General features: G+C 40.5%; 1 protein-coding gene across 1 annotated transcript in view; it reads left to right on the forward strand.

Moving 5' to 3' along the window:
- The window catches only part of dhrs3b (dehydrogenase/reductase (SDR family) member 3b), a 21,685-nt gene extending 555 nt beyond the window's left edge, over positions 1-21,130 (forward strand). Inside the window, exons 2-6 of the mRNA XM_061892208.1 lie at positions 12,140-12,283; positions 12,462-12,581; positions 14,099-14,337; positions 20,549-20,674; positions 20,751-21,130. Coding sequence (XP_061748192.1) covers positions 12,140-12,283; positions 12,462-12,581; positions 14,099-14,337; positions 20,549-20,674; positions 20,751-20,835 — 714 coding nt within the window. The 3' untranslated portion in view covers positions 20,836-21,130. The remainder of the gene's footprint in view (positions 1-12,139; positions 12,284-12,461; positions 12,582-14,098; positions 14,338-20,548; positions 20,675-20,750) is intronic.
- The last annotated feature ends 1,551 nt before the right edge of the window (positions 21,131-22,681 follow it).

Consider the following 22,681-nt stretch of genomic DNA (forward strand, 5'->3'; position numbering starts at 1 on the left):
GAACTGCACTTTGTGTGCGCGTGTGCGCGTGTGTGTGTGTGTGTGTGTGTGTGTATAATTCACAATCCTTAGGAGAGACAAGAACACATGTTTTTATTTGTAAGCTCGTAAATAAAAGTCAGCATAAAAAACATCCAAAAGTGCCAACAAGACTCAGCTTGCATGTCGTGACCTGATTATTAAGCACGTGTTAAGCATGTTGCACGTGATAAGTCACCTGGCTAGTAGAAGGATGAGGTCATACTCCGACTGGTTGCTACACTTTGACATCCAAATTAGACCCTGGAATTGGCGGAAAAGACCCTAAAAGACATTTTGTTTTTTTATTTGTGAGGATTGTGAGTCGCTTTTTATCCAAACAAAAGTGTCAAAAAACATAGATTTTCGAAATAATCTAAATTTTTGTAACGATAAATTGATTCAAAAATATCTCCCGGTTTGTGCATGTATGTGTATATATATATATATATATATATATATATATATATATATATATATATATATATATATATATATATATATATATATATATATATATATACACACACACCTATTGACATCATTTTACAATTGTTGAATCAATGTATATATATATATATAATGTGTGTGTGTATATCTATATATATGTATGTCTATATGTGTGTATATATGTATGTGTGTATACATTTGTATATGTGTGTGTGTATATGTATGTCTATATGTATGTGTGTGTATATGTATTTTATGTGTTTATGTGTGTATATATATGTGTATGTATATATATATATATATATATTTGTGTGTGTATATATATATATATCTACTATCAGAAATAATTTATTATTAATCCCTGAGGAAAAATTCAATTTTCAGCACAATCCCATTTAAGATCAGACAACTATTACAGGGAGACAGAACAGGATCAAACATTACAGGGAGACTGAACAGGATCAAACATTACAGGGAGACTGAACAGAATCAAACATTACAGGGAGACTGAACAGGATCAAACATTACAGGGAGACAGAACAGGATTAAATATTACAGGGAGACAGAACAGGATCAAACATTACAGGGAGACTGAACAGAATTAAATATTACAGGGAGACAGAACAGGATCAAACACTACAGGGAGACAGAACAGGATCAAACATTACAGGGAGACAGAACAGGATCAAACATTACAGGGAGACAGAACAGGATCAAACATTACAGGGAGACAGAACAGGATCGCGGATGGCTCTGCCAACTTCCGGCGCCCCTTACAAAAAAGGAGAGATACAGGTAAACAATGGTGGGGTAGGAAAAAAACGAAATTGGTCTAAGCCTGGGCCCCTGGAGATGAGGTCCAGACTGAAGCCAAGGGAAAAAACTACTCATAGCCATAGCACACATCCTTATTGTATGTATGTATGTATGTAAGTATGTATCTAGGGATGCACCGAAATGAAAATTTGTGGCCGAAGCCGGATAAAATTTAAACGCTTGGCCGAAGGCCGAATACCAAATACCGAATAATGAATGCAGTTTTTCACAATTTTTAAATATTGCATAAATAGCCTAGAATAAATATTTAGACATGTTTTTCAAATAAAGTATTTTCTTATTGAATATTGACTTTTTTTATATTCCAGTAGTCTTTGCCTTACAAAAAAAAGCACAAAGTCTTTCATATATATTAGGCCTTCAAACAAAACATGCATTCCAAAAAAAAATAAAGTGCATTAAAGTGGATAAACCCACAACAAATTAATGATTGTCCTTTTGGCAAAAGTCTGCTTAGCCACAGTAGATATGCTAATAATGTAAACAGAAGGCTCAAGTAAATCTCAATTAAGTGTGTGCTTGTAACCTCATACACTTATACAGGTACACAACATATCCCAACGTCACTGCACGTTGGTTGATTGCGTCACCGCGTCAAATAATTGCGTCACACGCCACTATTCGGCCTTGTTTTTAACTCATTCCACCGAAGGCAGAATGTGGCTTTTTTTGCCATATTCGGCCGAATATATTCGGTTACCGATTAATCGGTGCATCCCTATATGTATCCATCCATCCATTTACTACCGCTTATCCCCGTCTGGGTCGCGGGGGGTGCTGGAGCATATCTCAGCTGCATTTGGGCGGAAGGCATCGTACACCCTGGACAAGTCGCCACCTCATTGCAGGGCCAACACAGATAGACAGACAACATTCACACACTAGGGACCATTTGGTGTTGCCAATCAACCTATCCCCAGGTGCATGTCTTTGGAGGTGGGAGGGGCCTATCCCCAGGTGCATGTCTTTGGAGGTGGGAGGGGCCTATCCCCAGGTGCATGTCTTTGGAGGTGGGAGGGGCCTATCCTCAGGTGCATGTCATTGGAGGTGGGAGGAAGCCAGAGTACCCTGAGGGAACCCACGCAGTCACGGGGAGAACATGCAAACTCTGCACAGAAAGATACCAAGCACTGGATTGAACCCAGAATGTTTGTATTGTGAGGCAAACGCACTAACCCCTCTTCCACCGTGGCAGAGGTTTCTATCTATTCATCACATATATACAATATATATATATATATATATATATATATATTGTTGTTTTTCCACTCTACTGCTACTTTATGTTGGGCTTTAAAAGTAAAAAAAAAAAGTGACACAATCAGTTTGTGTTCACAGGTGATTACTGATGATGTTGCTTCCAAAGTGAAAGTGATAGTCTGGGTTGTAATATGATGCCAAGTGGTGGTGTTCTTCATTTTTACATCACTTTGCACCCACCATTTTTCACCCCCTAAAAAGGAGCTGCCCCCCCCCCCCCCCCCCCTCCATGGCGAGCATCATCATGATCAGTCTTCCCAGTGGGCGTGGCGCCCCAGCGGGTCAACTTTCCACAGTCCAGTGCCTCACCTGTCACGCGTGTGCCTTTAGCGCCAATGTGCTAATATGGCTCACCTCTATTTAGCATCAGATGGGATTCATCATGGAGGAATGTCTAACAGCAGCACTTTTTCTGCATCCTTAAAAAAAAAAGGCCTATGAGTTTTTTTTAAAGTAGTGTGCAGCTGCACAACAAAGAAGGTTGTCACGCTTGTCAGCACCTCATTGTTGGCGGCCACAAAGGTGTGGCGGCATTAAAAACACCTGTGCTAATGTGAGGCCCTCGTGCTCACCTGGACATCAAGAGGAAACACCTGTGCTAATGTGAGGCCCTTGTGCTCACCTGGACATCAAGAGGAAACACCTGTGCTAATGTGAGGCCCTCGTGCTCACCTGGACACCTTGAGGAAACACCTGTGCTAATGTGAGGGCCTCCTGCTCACCTGGACATCAAGAGGAAACACCTGTGCTAATGTGAGGCCCTCGTGCTCACCTGGACATCAAGAGGAAACACCTGTGCTAATGTGAGGCCCTCGTGCTCACCTGGACATCAAGAGGAAACACCTGTGCTAATGTGAGGCCCTCGTGCTCACCTGGACATCAAGAGGAAACAGCAGAGCCATCTAGAACGAGGCTGACCTCTGACGTGATTGCCGCCCGCCCTTTGTGATGGACTGCTAGAATTTGCTTCTCCCTCTGCATGGACTTCCACCATGTGGATGAATGAATGAATGAATGAATGAATCCTAGCAGCTTGCAACTTCAGATGGTGGGAGGGGCTTGTTGCAGGAAAACACTCCAAAACAATAAACTGGAGACTTTTCAGAATTGGCGTTCAAGTTGACTACACTCATCCCAATAAAGCTTGTTTTAAGTTTTTTAAAAGCAACCCCTGAAGTAAACTTAAAGGGGAACTGCAGTTTTTTGGGGGACACACGTCTTTTTTTAAGATTTTAAAGATGATAAACAGTTGGAATATGCGGTTAATGGGAGTCATCATTGTAGCCTGCAAAACCCTACATTGCTTTATATACATACTTTGTGTGTGTGTGTGTGTATTAAGCGGCACCTTCATAACAATATACACACTGCAAGTGTGTGTATGTATGTATATATATATAATGTATGTATGTATATCTTCATAACAATATGTACAATCTTTACCATATTTTGGTCATTTTGATCATTATCAGAAGAAGTTCTTTGGTGCACTGATTTCCGTTTCCATAGCAACGCACTTCCGACATCTGGCAACAAACGTGTGTTCCTTCTTCCTTAATCAAAGGCCAGTGTTTTCTAATCTTGGCAGACTTTGTAACAGACAGCAAAGAAGACAGTTTTTGTACAAATAAGGATTCACATCCTAATCTTTTTGAAGCTGAGTATACAGAGGATGAACTACTGCTTCTAGAAGCAAACTCGAAGGAAGAGTGACACGTTGGAGCAGACAGAAGCCGAGAGAGTGAGGTGAAAGTGAACACAATCTGCAAAAATGCCTAATTGGAAGGCAAGCTATTTCGACATAAATGGAATGCTTGCCTAAATAAAGTAGAAAACATGGCCCTGGCCAGCTGGACCAAAGGAATGAGTCACACATTATATAGGTCATGATACACGCCTGTTTTCCACTCAGTACAGATTGCTGTCCAATCACATTGTGTTGTGTGTTACAAACTCAAACACGTTTTGTGCTGACGTAGAAGCTCTTGCCATAGTTAGCTTTTACTGCTAATTTTGTTGCAGGCGCTATAAAGAGTTCCTCAGTGTTCACTCTTTTAATAACAAGTTGGTACAGTTTGTTATTATGCAGGTTATCTCTACTTACATGAAGTTTTGTTGATGGTTTTGAATGCAGTTTTAAAGTGATTTAGAGGTACAAGTGATTGCTAACATTAGCTGCATTGCTAGCTGCCAAATACAAACTGATTTGGACATGTTAGAATGAAAAAAAAAAAACTGTTTTCTTCTTGTCTCTTAGGAAATGTGAACGATATCCAAAATTTAAAAAAAAAAGTGCAGTTCCTCTTTAAAAAAGTGTGGGTTTTTTTATGTGGCTGGAAAATGAAGCCAAGCCAGTGCTGACAACAAGTGTGTGTGTGTGTGTGTGTGTGTGAGAAGCACAGCACTCCCAGCTGGGTATTGCCCTGCAACTGACCTTGCTGTCTCTGCAGTAATTAGACAGCGACTGCCTCCTGAACTCCTGCTGCCCCTTCTGTGCCCCCCCCCGCCTGAATGGGGTGGTGTGAAATTTTAAGCTTAGAAAAAGTGGGGGTGGGGGTGGGGGGGTTCTGGACCCGCCCACATGCTCCTACCTGAAAGAGTAGAAGGGAAGTATTATTGAGGCTAAATCATTTTGTGTGTGTGTGTGTGTGTGTGTGTGTGTGTGTGTGTGTGTGGTTTCCTTCCACATTGAAGTGTCCTGGCATGCATCTTCACTTTGATTTGATTTCCACATGATTTGACTCCAGCATTGTTGCAGAGAAAGGAGAAAGTGGACCAATGTGTGTATTTGAGGGACTTATTCCGCCGTGAAGTATCCAGACTGCTCATACTTTGCCAGCTGCCAAGGTGTAACTTTGAAGTTCTAGGAATATATCCCCACTATTAAGAGCAATTTACTGATTGTTGGTCTTTGACTTTACATCATGATCTCGCTTTTAGCATGGAAATGTATATTTTGTTTATTCCAGTTTGAAAATGTTCAAATTGAAACAATAACTATCGATATTGAAATAAGATATTTTGCTTTACACTATGTAGTAAATTCTGCAGCATCCTGAAGATGCTTCGTTTGAGAATTGCGAGTTGAGTAATGCTTATTGTCTCAATAAAATAGCTATTTGTATCTTAAAAGTTGCGATAAAGAAATCATAGTTTAGGATGTATCAAGGCACGCTTGGTAACAAACAACAAAGCTGACTAATTTCGGACAAATGAGGATTCACAACTTTATATTTTCGAAGCTGAACACACTGAGGATGAACTACTGCTTCTAGAAACCAGCACGGAGGATGAGTGAGACTTTGGAGCGGACAGAAGTCGCGAGATTGAGGTGAAAGTGAGTCGAAGCTACAAAATGTGGATATTGACGCCATGCTATTTCGACATAAATAGTGCTTCCCCAAATAAACTGGGGAAAAATGTCCTGGCCATCTGGACTAAACAGACAATTGTCAATGGAGTCAGTCCCACTTAATACTGATGGTGATACACGCAGCACGTCATGTGTGTTTTTACAACTACAGTACATACACGGTCTGGCTAGCTGTGTACAAACACAACATGAAATAATACTTTACAGATATTGTAATATTCATGTTTTTCACTCAGTACAGATTGCTGTCTTATCACATTGTGTTGTGTGTTACAAACTGAAGTGTTTTGTGTTGACGTTGAAGCTATCTTATCTTTTTCCCTAGTTAGCTTTTACGGCTAATGGTGTAGCACGGAGATGTGTTAGTAGGCTAGAAAGAGTTCCTCGGTGTTCGCTCTTACTGTAACAATGTTGATATTCAAATAAGATAATTTGGTTTCCTCCACATGGAAAATCTTGTTTCAAGATTCTGCAACATCTCGAAGATGCTTCATTTGAAAAATGCTTGTTTTCACAGTACACAAAAGTCTCGATCGAGAAAACAAAATATTTAGAAGGTTTTAAGTCAATTGACCTGATAACTTCACAAGTTTTTGGTATTTTTTGAGCAGATCTCTGCCAGGAAGAGTTGGGCCCTGCGGGGTTAACTCCAACTTCTTCTTGTTTCCTTTCAATTTGGCTAATCTTTGTTTGCTCTGCGGGTCTTGCTGTGTTGAGACTGATAAACCTTAACGAGTCAAATGTGCTTCTTAACTGCTGAGAGTGCTGAAATCTCATTATTTAATTTTTGCTCCGCTTTGTTTGCGAGACTGCAATCCAATTAAGAGCTTTCACTGGTTGATGAGTCCGCTAATCTCAAAGAGCCTGGCAAACAAAAAGCTCAATCGATGGAGCCGACAGCTGCTGCTCTCCTGTTTCAATGTTTGCTGGCCCTCTACCTCTTCTAGCAGCAGCAGGCTGGCTTACCTTTTCAGCCTGCTCACCTCCACCTTCTGCACTTTGTATGAAGGACCGTCCCTCGTGTCTTTTGGTAAACAACCTTGAGCTCTGTGGAAACCTCTGGTTTGTTATTAAAATTAAGGAATCATTTTGGTTGAGCTTACCCACCTCGGAGCTATTTTATTTGGTACATGGCGTAATAAGTGTGACCAGTAGATGGCAGTCAAACATAAGAGGTACGTGTAGACTGCAATATGATGGCAATATGACTCAAGTAAACAACACCAACATTTTATATGTTCCATTGAAAATATAGAACATTAAACATGGTGCTCAAAAATCCATCAAAATGTTTAGTAGGACTTTGGTAAGCTATGTGCTTGAACATAGGATTATTATTATTATGCTGTGTGTATAAGGTAAGACATATTTTCTGGCGTTTTGTTTCGCAATATTATGCAAAAGCAAATTTTCTTGCCTTCTGGTACCTGCTGATCTGTATTTGGGATCTGCATAAATCCTGAACAATTGCGCACGTCCAGTTTTGTAGTCCATGGGGACAATGTAGTGAATAATCTTCTTTTTCTCGATTTTCTTGTTATGTGACATTCATCCTCCACTGTTGCCATTTCTAATATAAAGTAGTGTAAAATCCTACTTTATATTAGTCAGTGAACTCACCATGAAAGCACTAAAACATACTGGTGTAGTGAGTTGACAATTATTCACCCAAGGCACTTTAGTTATGAGAGAGTTCTGGTCGGACGGTTTTCCTGATTCTCATAAAAATAAAATGGGGGGAAAAAAAAGTTAGAAATATTTTTGAAAATTTTGAATGGATTAAGAATCGGGATTTGGACTAGAATACTTTTTTTTTTTTTTTGCACCTCTAATAGACGCTAAGTTTAAAAAACTATTTCTAGTATTATGGATATGGCCTAAATCGTCTTTTTTAAAACGGATTCTCATTAAAAAAAGATGTATTATTTTTAAGTCTATTTTTAAAAATATTATTTCGGGCTCCAGGAATGCCCTCCCGGTAACAGTTCGAGATGCCACCTCAGTAGAAGCATTTAAGTCTCACCTTAAAACTCATTTGTATACTCTAGCCTTTAAATAGACTCCCTTTTTAGACCAGTTGATCTGCCGTTTCTTTTCTTTTTCTTCTATGTCCCACTCTCCTTTGTGGAGGGAGTCCGGTCCGATCCGGTGGCCATGTACTGCTTGCCTGTGTATCGGCTGGGGACATCTCTGCGCTGCTGATCCGCCTCCGCTTGGGATGGTTTCCTGCTGGCTCCGCTGTGAACGGGACTCTCGCTGCTGTGTTGGATCCGCTTTGGACTGGACTCTCGCGACTGTGTTGGATCCATTATGGATTGATCTTTCACAGTATCATGTTCTCATAGTCATCAGTATCATCAGTATCACAGTATCATGTTCTCATAGTCATCATTGTCACCGACGTCCCACTGGGTCATTATCGTCACCGACGTCCCACTGGGTGTGAGTTTTCCTTGCCCTTATGTGGGCCTACCGAGGATGTCGTAGTGGTTTGTGCAGCCCTTTGAGACACTAGTGATTTAGGGCTATATAAGTAAACGATTGATTGATTGATTGATTTAGAATTGTTATGAATAAAATTGCGATTTGGCTGTGAATCGATTGTGTTATTTTTATTTCGTGCACCCCAATTAGACGCCAGGTTAGAAGTCCTCCTTCTGGATGCATGGTGATGGCAAAATAGACATCTTTTTTTTAAAAAATTCATGGGATTTTTAAAAATCATGAATCGATTTTAAAATCGGTATAATTAAAAATCGCAATTTGGTTGTGGATTGATTTTGTTTCGGGTTTTTTTGTGCACACTTAATAGTTGCCAGGTTAGAAATGTGTAGAGAAGTTCCAAAATCTTTTTTTTTTTTCCTATAGTATGTAAATATAATGACATATTTTGAAAAGCAGTTTGGTATTGGAAAAGCTCCTCCAGGTTGCACGGAGATGCCTGAATAAACATATTTAAAACAAATAATAATTGTATATACAAAATATATATATATATTTGTGTGTCCATCAATTTTCTACCCTTTGTCCCTGTATGTATGTAGTGTGTATGTGTGTATACATCATCCATTTTCTACCGCTTGTCCCTATATATGTGTGTAAATGAATGTTTGAGATATCTGAATGTGTATGAATAAGAATGGTGAGTGGATCTTTGTGTGCAGCTACTTTCCTCCGCATCTTCCCTTCAGATGTGTCCTGAGTGGCAGGCGAGCAGCCGACAGGAAACAGTCAGCACTTTGCACACATTTGGAGACTTCCTGACCACAAAAGGCCGTGTAATCTCTTTGACAATTAGTGTTTGGAGCGATGATGTCATGACCTTTCCCTGACCTCGCAGACTGACAGATCTAATTGCCCAATCACTGCTGCGCCTCCTCTGGCCCCGCCCCCGCTCGGGTCCCGGGTGTGGTTCATCCGCACAGCAGCGACCTGCACACGCCGGCCTTTTAATCTCGCTCCAGGCTATTTGTGGGACTGAACAATGAACATGGCCTCCATGTTTTGTGCAAGACCTGCGGCGTTCAGGACTCAGCATGTTTGTGACAACTATATCTCTATGTCTAGATGTACTGCTGGCATTGGAAAAGCAATATTCTTGAAAACTACAAAGTCTAGCTCAATGAAATTGATGAGTTGAAGTGTTGAACATAAGTTTATTCTGAAGTGTTGAATATGTGCACTTCCTGTGTGGTTAGTTGAGCTCGGCCTGGGCGGAAAGGCTTAACATGTTTTTAAAAAATACATCCTTTTCTTTTTTTTCACAAACAATTACATTTATAATTTTCAAAAAACGGTTTTATTTTTTTATTTTACTCTCATGGAGATGACCTAAAATGTATTTTGTTAAATATGTACATTTAATGATTAAAAAAACAAAACAAAATGAGGTTAGTTATTTGAAAAGCTGCTTCTGCTTGCATGGAGATGCACTAATAAACGTCTTTTTTTTCCAGATTAAAAAAAAGAAAGTTTTCCCCTATACTTTTTAAGGGATGATAATTTAACGCTGGAGTTGCACGATGGCGATAATCGGCCGATATGCTGAAGGCCAAGGAGGTATCTTGCAGGTAAAAAGTATTTAATGGACAACAAAACAAAAGACGAGAATCACAGGGAATCGCTCCAGAAGTATATGTGCCTAAAAAGCTAAAGAAAAATAACACAGACAGAATTCTGGAGCACAGCAAAGACTTGCGAGGCATGTACCGTGAAAAGCGTCCGCAGGGTACCGACAAAAACTAGCCCTCTACTTAAATGGATGTGATTACTCACAGAAACCACAAGGTCAAGCTGCTGCAGGCAACAGGAAATGGAAAATAGAAAATAAGAGCGCAGGACATGAATTAAACCAAACAGCAAAAAAAAAACACTAACTCAAAATAAGACCAATAATTTTAAACAAGTTTTGCTTTTATTTAATAAAAAACTAGTTTGAACTGACACTGAATTTTACTTTTTGCAAATTTCTAATTTGTTATATATATATATATATATATATATATATATATATATTTTGTGTATATATATACACACATCCACACACATATATATATTATATATATATGTGTGTATGTATATATATATATGTGTGTGTGTGTATGTATATATATATATATATATATATGTATATATATATATATATATATATGTATATATATATATATACACACATATACATATATATATATATATATGTGTATATATGTGTGTGTGTATATATATGTATATATATATGTATATGTATGTATATATGTATGTATGTATATATATATATATGTATGTATATATATGTATATATGTATATATATGTGTGTGTGTATGTATATGTATATATATATATATATATATATATATATATATATATATATATATATATATGTGTGTGTGTATGTATATATATATTTTTTATTTTTTTGGAACCAATTTCTAAGAACTAACTTAATAGCTTCCTCTGAGGGGCAATACTTCTACCTAGAATAAAGAACTTCTGTAAATGACAATATAGCATTGCAGGTAAATAAATCAACTCCAATAAATCAAAAGTTACCAATAATCAATAAATAGCAGGGTTTCCCCACATGATATTGATTGAGGCGGCCTGCCACGGCAAAATAAAAGCCACCACATCTTGAAAACAAGGATTGCTTATGATAAAACAAATGAAAGTAATATAATGTATGAATGGCTATATATAAAGTATTATTTGATTAGTGACCCACTGACAATTTAGCTACTAAAATAATACTTTGATTACCGAAACAGCACGACTAAAAAATGTTGCAAAATGGTTTATTTATGTATGTATATATGTCCATAATAACTAACTTGAACACAGATTTGTTTTCAATATATGTTTAACAATTTAGGTTTTTTAAAGAAAATCTATGCATCGTCACAAATGACATGACATCATGTTGACCACGCCCCCAAAACCTGTATTGTAACAACTAATGAAGTGCAAATGTAAAAGTTATATTTTGAACAAGTAGTCCTGGGTTCAATTCTGGGCTCGGGATCTTTCTGTGTGGAGTTTGCATGTTCTGTCCGTGACTGCGTGGGTTCTACTCCCACTTCCTCCCACCTCCAAAGACATGCACCTGGGAATAGGCCCCTCCCACCTCCCAAAGACATGCACCTGGGGATAGGCCCCTCCCACCTCCAAAGACATGCACCTGGGGATAGGTTGATTGGCAACACTAAATGGTCCCTAGTGTGTGAATGTGAGTGTGAATGTTGTCCTGTGATGAGGGGTTGACTTGTCCAGGGTGTACCCCGCCTTCCGCCTGATTGTAGTTGAGATAGGCACCATCGTCCCCTGCTACCCCAAAGGGAATACGTGGTAGAAAATGGATGGAATGATGGATATATAATATACCCTGTCTATCAGGGGTCCCCAAATTATGGCCTGCAGGAAGTCTCAAATTAAAAAAATACAATAACATATTCTTGTTTTTTTTTATTTTCATTTTTCCAAATCTGTCCTTACTGATCCATTTTCTACTGCTTGTTACTCTGTGTCTCCTCGCTGCTCAGGCAAATCATATTGTCTAAAAACGTATGTTCCCATCGATAACATGACATCATCGCACTCTGAATAAATATATACACATATATGTATACGTGTGTGTGTGTGTGCGTGTCCAAGATTGTTGGTTTTGCGTTGAGTTTGTGGTTGTAAGCAGGTGATGTTTGTGTCAGGTGATCCTGTGGGGCCGCACAGAGAAGTCCCTCAAAGAGACGTCAGAAGAGATCTCTCACTCGGGCACTGAGTGCCACTACTTCCTGTGCGACGTGGCCAATCGGGAGGAAGTTTACAAGCAAGCCAAGGTTGTTCGAGAAAAGGTACGCCCATCTTTCCTAGCCTCCAAGTGCATCTGGCGTTTAGATTTCTACTTGCACTGCAATGTGGGAGAATGTTGATGACAGCTGTGGTGCAGCAAAGTATTATCTCATGGAAGCAGACGTGCGGCGCCTTTGCCAATGTTTTGTCTTTTTCCTTCCTGGGCTCTCCCGGGTTCAGGTGGGAGATGTTACTATACTGGTCAACAACGCAGCTGTGGTCCACGGTAAAAGTCTGATGGACAGCGACGACGACGCTCTGCTGAAATCTCAGCACATCAACACCATGGCACACTTTTGGGTAAGCGGCGGGTGGCCTCTCTGGAGAGCTCCTCCCATTGTTGTTTTGGACCACGCCCACTTACAAGCGATCATCTTCTACAAGTGTTAAAAGTCACAAGGTGGACGCAAATTAATTGGAGTTCAAACTAGTAGTTGTAGTTGTAGTAGTAGACTGGAATTGTTGGATAGCAATTGTTGCCTATTAATCACAATCATGAGATACAAGAACACGTCTTTTTCTTTTTTCCTTTTAGTTTTGAAAGATGATCAAAAAAACACTTTCAAGACGCATCTAAAGTGTGTTAGCGTTGTAGCCTTCAAAGCTTCTAAAACTAATTCAAAACCCTCCAAGGTTTTATATACACACTGCATATGTGTATACAATAGGGTAAATCAATATTTACCCTATTTTGGTCATTTTAATCATCACCGGGACTGATTTTTTTTGTTTTCAGCGCATTGATTTCTGTTTTCAAAGCAGCGCTCTTCCGACTTCCGGCAACAAACATAAGTGTTTTCTAATCATGGCAGACTTGGATAGTAGACAACAAAGACAAATATTTTTGGACAAATGAGTATTCCGTCATCTTTTTGAAGCTGAAAATACTGAGGATGAACTTCTGGTTAGAAGAAGCAAACATGAAGAAGAGGGTTAGGCGTTGGAGCAGACAGAAGCCGAGTGAGTGAGGTGGTTGGTTGGCTCAAAGCTGTAAATGTGGAATTTGAAGCCAGGCTATTTCGACATAAATGGAGTGCTTACCCAAATAAATTGGAAAAATGTACCCGGCCAGCTGCACTAGACAACTGTCCACAGAGTGAATCACTTTAATATTGATCAAGACACACGTCGTGTGTTATTGCAACTACAGTACAAACACTGTCTGGCTAGCTGTGTACAAACACAACATGAAATAATACTTGTTCATGTTTTTCACTCAGTACAGATTACTGTCCTATCACATTGTGTTGTGTGTTACAAACTCAAACATGTTTTGTGTTGAAGTAGAAGGGAGCTTATCGCATGTTGTTAGTTTTTAGGGCTAATACCGTAGCATGCGGATGTGTTACTACGCTAGAAAAGGAGTTCCTCAGTGTTCAATCTTACAGTTTGTTATTATGCATGTTACACAACGTACGTGAAGTATTGTTGACGGTGTTTGAATGCATTTTTAAAGAGATGTAGAGGTCAAATTGATTGCTAACATTAGCATCATTGCTAGCTAGCGAGAACGAGACAATTTTTACATGTTAGAATGCAAACTTTTGTCTTCTTGTCTCTCATAATGATTGTGAACAATAGGCAATATTTTTTAAACAAAGTGCACGCTTTAGTTGAGGTAGCAACCTTCTTTTTTGTTGCATGTTTGAGCAGAAATACCAACCTCTCATGCAGACTTTTACTTTCCAATAAGAGAAAATGTGGAATTCAGCGCATTGTTGTAATAAATGGAGGAGATAAAAGTGAGATCTGCTGTAGAAATAGTCCACTGCTTGACTATCTTGCATTGCCTTGTTTTGTTTCCTGACCCGTGGCAGACCACCAAGGCCTTCCTGCCCCGCATGCTGGAGCTGCAGCGTGGCCACCTGGTCTGCATCAACTCCATCCTGGCCCAGTCCCCCATCCCCGGGGCCATAGACTACTGCACCTCCAAGGCGTCCTCCTTGGCCTTCATGGAGAGCTTGACACTGGGCCTGCTGGACTGTCCCGGCGTGGGTTGCACCACCGTCCTCCCCTTCCACACCAACACCCAAATGTTCCAAGGCATGCGAGTCAGGTGTGGAACTCAGGCATGCGTCCAACCCGCTTCATGACCTCCTTTTTGTCCTGCTGGTATCTGCAGACGGCTTTAGATCAGACTATGGGGTTCTAAGATAGCTCTGTATTCTTTTTCAAAAGGTCAATGTAAATTCCACCACTGGTCAGTAGTCTTTAGTCATGTCCCCGCTTCTTGGAGTCCTAAAGCCTGCATTCACTCCAAGTGTGGAACTTCTTTGTCCTGCTGGTTAGACACTTTTATCCAAAGTTATCTGTTTTGGCCTGAAAACTTTGTAGGCTGAGTTAGGAGACTTGGTATGCATTAGTGTCGTCCCCATACCAATGTTTTGGTATTAGGACCAAAATGTATTTCCATAAATAAAGGGGACCACAAATCAATCAATCAATCAATGTTTACTTATATAGCCCTAAATCACTAGTGTCTCAAAAGGCTGCACAAACCACTACGACATCCTCGGTAGGCCCACATAAGGGCAAGGAAAACTCACACCCAGTGGGACATCGGTGACAATAATGACCCAGTGGGACGTCGGTGAAAATGATGACTATGAGAACATGATACTGTGAAAGATCAATCCATAATGGATCCAACACGGTCGCGAGAGTCCAGTCCAAAGCGGATCCAACACAGCAGCGAGAGTCCCGTTCACAGCGGAGCCAGCAGGAAACCATCCCAAGCGGAGGCGGATCAGCAGCGCAGAGATGTCCCCAGCCGATACACAGGCGAGCAGTACATGGCCACCGGATCGGACCGGACTCCCTCCACAAAGGAGAGTGGGACATAGAAGAAAAAGAAAAGAAACGGCAGATCAACTGGTCTAAAAAGGGAGTCTATTTAAAGGCTAGAGTATACAAATGAGTCTTAAGGTGAGACTTAACTGCTTCTACTGAGGTAGCATCTCGAACTGTTACCGAGAGGGCATTCCAGAGTACTGGAGCCCGAAATGAAAAAGCTCTACAGCCCGCAGACTTTTTTTGGGCTTTGGGGATCACTAATAAGCCGGAGTCCTTTGAACGCAGATTTCTTGCCGGGACATATGGTACAATACAATCGGCAAGATAGGATGGAGCTACACCGTGTAGTATTTTATACGTAAGTAGTAAAACCTTAAAGTCACATCTTAAGTGCACAGGAAGCCAGTGCTGGTGAGCCAGTACAGGCGTAATATGATCAAACTTTCTTGTTCTTGTCAAAAGTCTAGCAGCCGCATTTTGTACCAACTGTAATCTTTTAATGCTAGACATGGGGAGACCCGAAAATAATACGTTACAGTAATCGAGGCGAGACGTAACAAACGCATGGATAATGATCTCAGCGTCTTTAGTGGACAGAATGGAGCGAATTTTAGCGATATTGCGGAGATGAAAGAAGGCCGTTTTAGTAACGCTTTTAATGTGTGCCTCAAAGGAGAGAGTTGGGTCGAAGATAATACCCAGATTCTTTACCGTGTCGCCTTGTTTAATTGTTTGGTTGTCAAATGTTAGAGTTGTATTATTAAATAGAGTTCGGTGTCTAGCAGGACCGATAATCAGCATTTCCGTTTTTTTGGCGTTGAGTTGCAAAAAGTTAGCGGACATCCATTGTTTAATTTCATTAAGACACGCCTCCAGCTGACTACAATCCGGCATGTTGGTCAGCTTTAGGGGCATGTAGAGTTGGGTGTCATCAGCATAACAGTGAAAGCTAACACCGTATTTGCGTATGATGTCACCTAGCTTGTCATTGGCTTTATTGGAACAAAACAAATCTTAGGGTACATGAAATATTTGTTTATTATTGTCATTTAGTCCTTCAATCAAATGTTGAACATACTAGACAACTTGTCTTTTAGTAGGAAGTAAACAAACAAAGACTCCTAATTAGTCTGCAGTAACATATTGTGTCATTTATACACCTATTATTTTATACACATTATGAGGGACAAACTGTAAAAAAAAAATATTATCAATCTACTTGTTCATTTACTGTTAATATCTGCTTATTTTCTCTTTTAACATGTTCTATCTACACTTCTGTTCAAATGTAATAATCACTTATTCCTTCTTCTTTCACACTTGACATTAGTTTAAATTGATACCCCACATGTACTGGATCTATCAATTGTGTGCCCAGGGACATCTTTCCTGACTTTATAAACACAATATACATTTTTTTTTAAACAAAAACAGATGTGATGCTAAAAACTATCAATGTAATCATAGTATCAACTAAAAGACAAGTTGTCTAGAATGTTTAACATCCAATTTAAGGACAACATTCTTCTTTTATTGCAACAGGACTTATATATTTGATGGATCATAACAGTTTTTGTTAAAATAAAGCCAATAATGACATGTGGTCCGCTTTATTTAGAAAAGTACCAAAATACTTTTTGGTACCGGCTCCAAAATATTGGTCCCAGGACAACACGATAAAGGATGATGCTCCGGCTGCAGAAAGAGAAGTCGGCCTGGTCCAAGAGGATCTGAGAGCCTTGATGGTGGCTGGCAGACTTCTGACTCTTCATCAGCACTCTAGGCTGGGCTGGACAATTATGGCACGAATAATAAACATGATTATTTTAATTGACGTTGTAACCACAGTTATTATTAATTAAACAAATAGTATTTATTACACCAGTAAAATTAAACTTTAAATATAATTTAACAAACCAACATACATTAGTAATTTTGAGATCAAATCAGTGTTTATTTATGTAGTTCTAAATCACAAATGCAAGTGTGGGGCAAAAAAGAGAAGCGGCAGGTCAACTGGTCTAAAATATAGTGTTTAAAAGCGAGAGTATGTAGATTAGTTTTAAGGTGGGACTAAATGCTTGTAAACATTGAACTTATTCCTCTGCGCAATTTTAGATAAACTTAAGTACAGGTTATTTTGTTGAATATTTGTCTTTGTTTTTACATTCTATTCGCACCACAAGATCAGCATTTATTATTTCTATGTACAAAACCCAAAAACAGTGAAGTTGTGGCAATTCTAAATAAAAAGAGAATACAAGAAATCCTTTTCAACTTATATTCAATTGAATAGACTGCAAAGACAAGATATTTCATCTTCACACTGACAAACTTTATTTTTTGCAAATAGTAGCTCATTTGGAATTTGATGCCCGCAACATGTTTTAAAAAAGCTGGCACAAGTGGCAAAAAAGAGTGAGAAAGTTGAGGAATGCTCATCAAAGACTTATTTGGAGCATCCCAAAGCTTCCATGAAATGCTCACTCATTCACAAACAAGGATGGAGTGAGGGTCACCACTTTGTCAACAAATGCCAGAGAAAATTGTTTAAGAATTTTGAAAGAATTTAGGGATTTCACCATCTACGCTCTGTAAAATCGTCAAAAGGTTGAGAGAATCTGGAGAAATCACTGCATGTAAAGCCATGATATTATGGACTTTGGATCCATCAGGTGGTACTGCATCAAAAAGTCACATCAGTGTGTAAAGGATATCACCACATGGGCTCAGGAACACTTTAGAAAAGCAAGTCAGTAAATACAGTTGGTCGCTACATCTGTTAGTGCAAGTTACAGATGTAGCAAGATGATGATGATGCAAGATATGGCATGGCTCAGTGGAAGAGTGGCCGTGCGCAACCCGAGGGTCCCTGGTTCAATCCCCACCTAGTACCAACCTCTTCACGTTCGTTGTGTCCTGAGCGAGGCACTTCACCCTTGCTCCTGATGGGTGCTGGTTGGCGCCTTGCATGGCAGCTCCCTCCATCAGTGTGTGAATGTGTGTGTGAATGTGGAAGTAGTGTCAAAGCGATTTGAGTACCTTGAAGGTAGAAAAGGACTATACAAGTACAACCCATTTATCATTTATTTAAGTTAAAACTCTGATATGCAAAGCCAAACCCATTTATCAACAACACCCAGAAACTCTCTTCACTGGGCCCAAGGTCATCTAAGATGGACTGATGCAAAGAGGAAAAGTGTTCTATGGTCTGACGAGTCCACATTTTAAATTGTTTTTGGAAACTGTGGACGTCATGTCTTCCGGAACAAAGAGGAAAAGAACCATGGGGATTGTTGTAGGGTGAAAGTGTAAAAGTCAGCATGTGTGATGGTATGGGGGTGTATTAGTGAACAAGACATGACTAACTTACACATGTGTGATGGTATGGGGGTGTATTAGTGAACAAGACATGACTAACTTACACATGTGTGATGGTATGGGGGTGTATTAGTGAACAAGACATGAGTAACTTACACATGTGTGATGGTATGGGGGTGTATTAGTGAACAAGACATGACTAACTTACACATGTGTGATGGTATGGGGTGTATTAGTGAACAAGACATGACTAACTTACACATGTGTGATGGTATGGGGGTGTATTAGTGAACAAGACATGACTAACTTACACATCTGTGAAGGCACCATTCATGCTGAAAGGTACATACAGCTTTTGGAGCAACATCCAAGCAACGTTATCATGGACGCCCCTGCTTATTTCAGCAAGACGACGCCAAGCCAGGTGTTAAAACAGCGTGGCTTCATAGTGAAAGAGTGCGAGTACTAGACTGGCCTGCCTGTAGTCCAGATCCACATCAAGCAAGAATGGGAAAGAATTCCACTTCAAAAATGTGTCTCCTCAGTTCCCAAACCTTTACTGAGTGTTGTTAAAAGGAAAGGGGGCTTCACGGTGGCAGAGGGGTTAGTGCGTCTGCCTCACAATACGAAGGTCCTGAGTAGTCCTGGGTTCAATCCCGGGCTCGGGATCTTTCTGTGTGAAGTTTGCATGTTCTCCCTGTGAATGCGTGGGTTCTACTCCGGCTTCCTCCCACCTCCAAAGACATGCACCTGGTGTTAGGCCCCTCCCACCTCCAAAGACATGCACCTGGGGTTAGGCCCCTCCCACATCCAAAGACATGCACCTGGGAATAGGCCCCTCCCACCTCCAAAGACATGCACCTGGGGATAGGCCCCTCCCACCTCCAAAGACATGCACCTGGGGATAGGCCCCTCCCACCTCCAAAGACATGCACCTGGGGATAGGTTGATTGGCAACACTAAATGGTCCCTAGTGTGTGAATGTTGTCTGTCTATCTGTGTTTGCCTTGTGATGAGGTGGCGACTTGTCCAGGGTGTACAACGCCTTCTGCCCGATTGTAGCTGAGATAGGCACCAGCACCCCCCGTGACCCCAAAGGGAATAAGCGGTAGAAGATGGATGGATAAAAGGAAAGGCCATGTAACACACTGGTAAAGATGCCATGTGTTGCTGCCATTAAACTCTAAATTCAGTATTATTTGCAAAAAAAAGAAACTTTTCTGAGTCGACAGATGAAATATCTTGTCTTTGCAGTCTATTCAAGTGAATATAAGTTGTAAATGATTTGTTGTATTCTCTTTTTATTTATCATTTACACAAGGTGACAGCTTTACTGCTTTAGACTTTTGTATAGCAGATTCCCATTATTAAGCTCTGATTGATTCAGATAGAAATAACAATCAATCAATCAATGTTTATTTATATAGCCCCAAATCACAAATGTCTCAAAGGACTGCACAAATCATTACGACTACAACATCCTCGGAAGAACCCACAAAAGGGCAAGGAAAACTCACACCCAGTGGGCAGGGAGAATTCACATCCAGTGGGACGCCAGTGACAATGCTGACTATGAGAAACCTTGGAGAGGACCTCAGATGTGGGCAACCCCCCCCCTCTAGGGGACCGAAAGCAATGGATGTCGAGCGGGTCTAACATGATACTGTGAAAGTTCAATCCATAGTGGCTCCAAGACAGCAGCGAGAGTCCCGTCCACAGGAAACCATCTCAAGCGGATCAGCAGCGTAGAGATGTCCCCAACCGATACAGGCGAGCGGTCCATCCTGGGTCTCGACTCTGGACAGCCAGTACTTCATCCATGGTCATCGGACCGGACCCCCTCCACAAGGGAGGGGGGGACATAGGAGAAAGAAAAGAAGCGGCAGATCAACTGGTCTAAAAAGGAGGTCTATTTAAAGGCTAGAGTATACAGATGAGTTCTAAGATGAGACTTAAATGCTTCTTAAATGTCTTGCAGTTTCTTGTACTCATTGAACTAAGTCTAGGAACTGGTACTGAACTTATTTGCTGGTGTGAGCAACTTGTCAGAATCCTGTGGATGTTGTGATGCTTGTCAGCAAACAGGCTGCAGCTCTTGTCTGTCTGCTTGTTGTTGTGTGGACTCAAATCCTCCGTGTGGTTTCCCTCGCCAGATTCCCTCATCTGTTCCCGCCCCTCAAGCCTGAAGTGGTTGCCCAGAAGACGGTGGACGCAGTGCGAGCAGACGTGGCCTTCCTCTACCTGCCTTGGACCATGCACGCCCTGGTGGTTCTTAAAAGGTGAGCCGGCCCTTCTTGTCTTTTGTCTCTTCTGCTATGTTCTACTTAGTCCTCGTCTCTGCTCTTGGTGTTGCAGCTTCATGCCACAAGTTGCACTTGAAGAAATCCACAAGTTTACGGGGAGTTACACCTGCATGAACACATTCAAGGGGCGGACATGAGGACATGAGCCTCCACCTGGCGTCCAAACAAGCCGGGCACCTCCCCTCGGAGGCAATATGGACCTCAGGACATTTGGAGGTGCAGAAAGTGCCACCGCAAAGACAGCGGGGCGTTCCCAAGGTGCTTGAAGGTGGAACTTTATTTTGACTGAGGGCTTCTGGGCACCTTTTTCAAGAGAGTCAGGGATTATGTGCGTGTGTCACTTGTTTTAGTCCATTTTTATGTTTCCTGTTTTAACTTGCTTTCATTTGTATTTGCATCGTCCAGATAATAAAATGCAGTTCTAGAGACAAACTTCCTTCTTATTTACATAGAAAAAGACAACGTAGGAGGAACAAATGGCTCTTTTTAGGTTGACAGCAGGTGTGTTAATGGTTTCTGTTTTTTCCTTTAACAAGGTTAGAAAAAAAACGTCTGAATGCTTCAAAACATTCACACATGATTTTCTACACCAAAATCCATCTATTTATTCACCTTCTTCTTTTCCAGATTTTGACACCTTCTACCTTCACATTTTTCACCCGATTCAAAGCGTTCCAACTTCAAACTGTTCAGCCTGTTTGGGAATTGCAGGCTGTCCCTTGACAAATTCCCAGAATTCCAAGTTTTCCGGGACATTTTTCCCAATCAGAATGAATCGGCCATTTTTCAAACTTCCACTTTTTTCAATCCAAACAAAACATTCCACCTTCAAGACATTTCACCATCCTGGAAATTTAAACTATCTTTTTTCAAAGTTCAAAAAAATTCCTGGATTTTCCAGAATTCCTGGTTTTCCAAAGCCTTATTTCTGGCGACTACTTCCACATTTTGCAACGCATTTCAACTGCTTGACCGTCAAAACATTCCTCTTAATCAGGACAAAAATCAAAGTTGTTTTTGTTAACTGGAAAAGTTTCAGGAACCTCCTAATATAATTTCTCAATTCAACATGTTACTACTTCAACATCTCTTGACTGATTCGAAAAAGTCCAACACCAACTACTTTAACACATTTAGACCTTTCAAGTTTTTTACTATTTTCCAAAAAATTCACGCTTTCCTCGAAATTTCCAAAATTGTTTTAAATTCCCATTGAAATCAATGGGACATTTTTCAAAGTTCCACAACTCCCATATTTTTCTTCTGATTCAAAGCGTTCCAACTTGAAAATGATCAGCCTGTATGGTAATTGTGCTCTACTTCAACATTTCCATGATTTAAATTCAACTTCAGCATTCACATGCAGTTCCTTCAGGAATAGTCTCGTCTAGTTGAGATTAAAATGTCTTTTGCAGGAGTGGCCTGGCCAGGAGGGCAGCAAAAGCAGGTATCATCAATACATAGAAGAAGAAGAAACCGGAGCCGTAGGAGCAGTCTCACACTGTAGGTAAAAGCACAGATGACTTACAACAAACAAAAAAGACATAATCGGTAAAAAAATAAAATGATTCAATAAATCAATCAATCACTCAATCAATGTTTATTTATATAGCCCCAAATCACAAATGTCTCAAAGGACTGCACAAATCATTACGACTACAACATCCTCAGAAGAACCCACAAAAGGGCAAGGAAAACTCACACCCAGTGGGCAGGGAGAATTCACATCCAGTGGGACGCCAGTGACAATGCTGACTATGAGAAACCTTGGAGAGGACCTCAGATGTGGGCAACCCCCCCCCCTCTAGGGGACCGAAAGCAATGGATGTCGAGCGGGTCTAACATGATACTGTGAAAGTTCAATCCATAGTGGCTCCAAGACAGCAGTGAGAGTCCCGTCCACAGGAAACCATCTCAAGCGGATCAGCAGCGTAGAGATGTCCCCAACCGATACAGGCGAGCGGTCCATCCTGGGTCGCGACG

The sequence above is a fragment of the Nerophis ophidion genome, linkage group LG02, assembly GCF_033978795.1.
Source record: "Nerophis ophidion isolate RoL-2023_Sa linkage group LG02, RoL_Noph_v1.0, whole genome shotgun sequence".
In the NCBI taxonomy this organism is placed as follows: domain Eukaryota; kingdom Metazoa; phylum Chordata; class Actinopteri; order Syngnathiformes; family Syngnathidae; genus Nerophis; species Nerophis ophidion.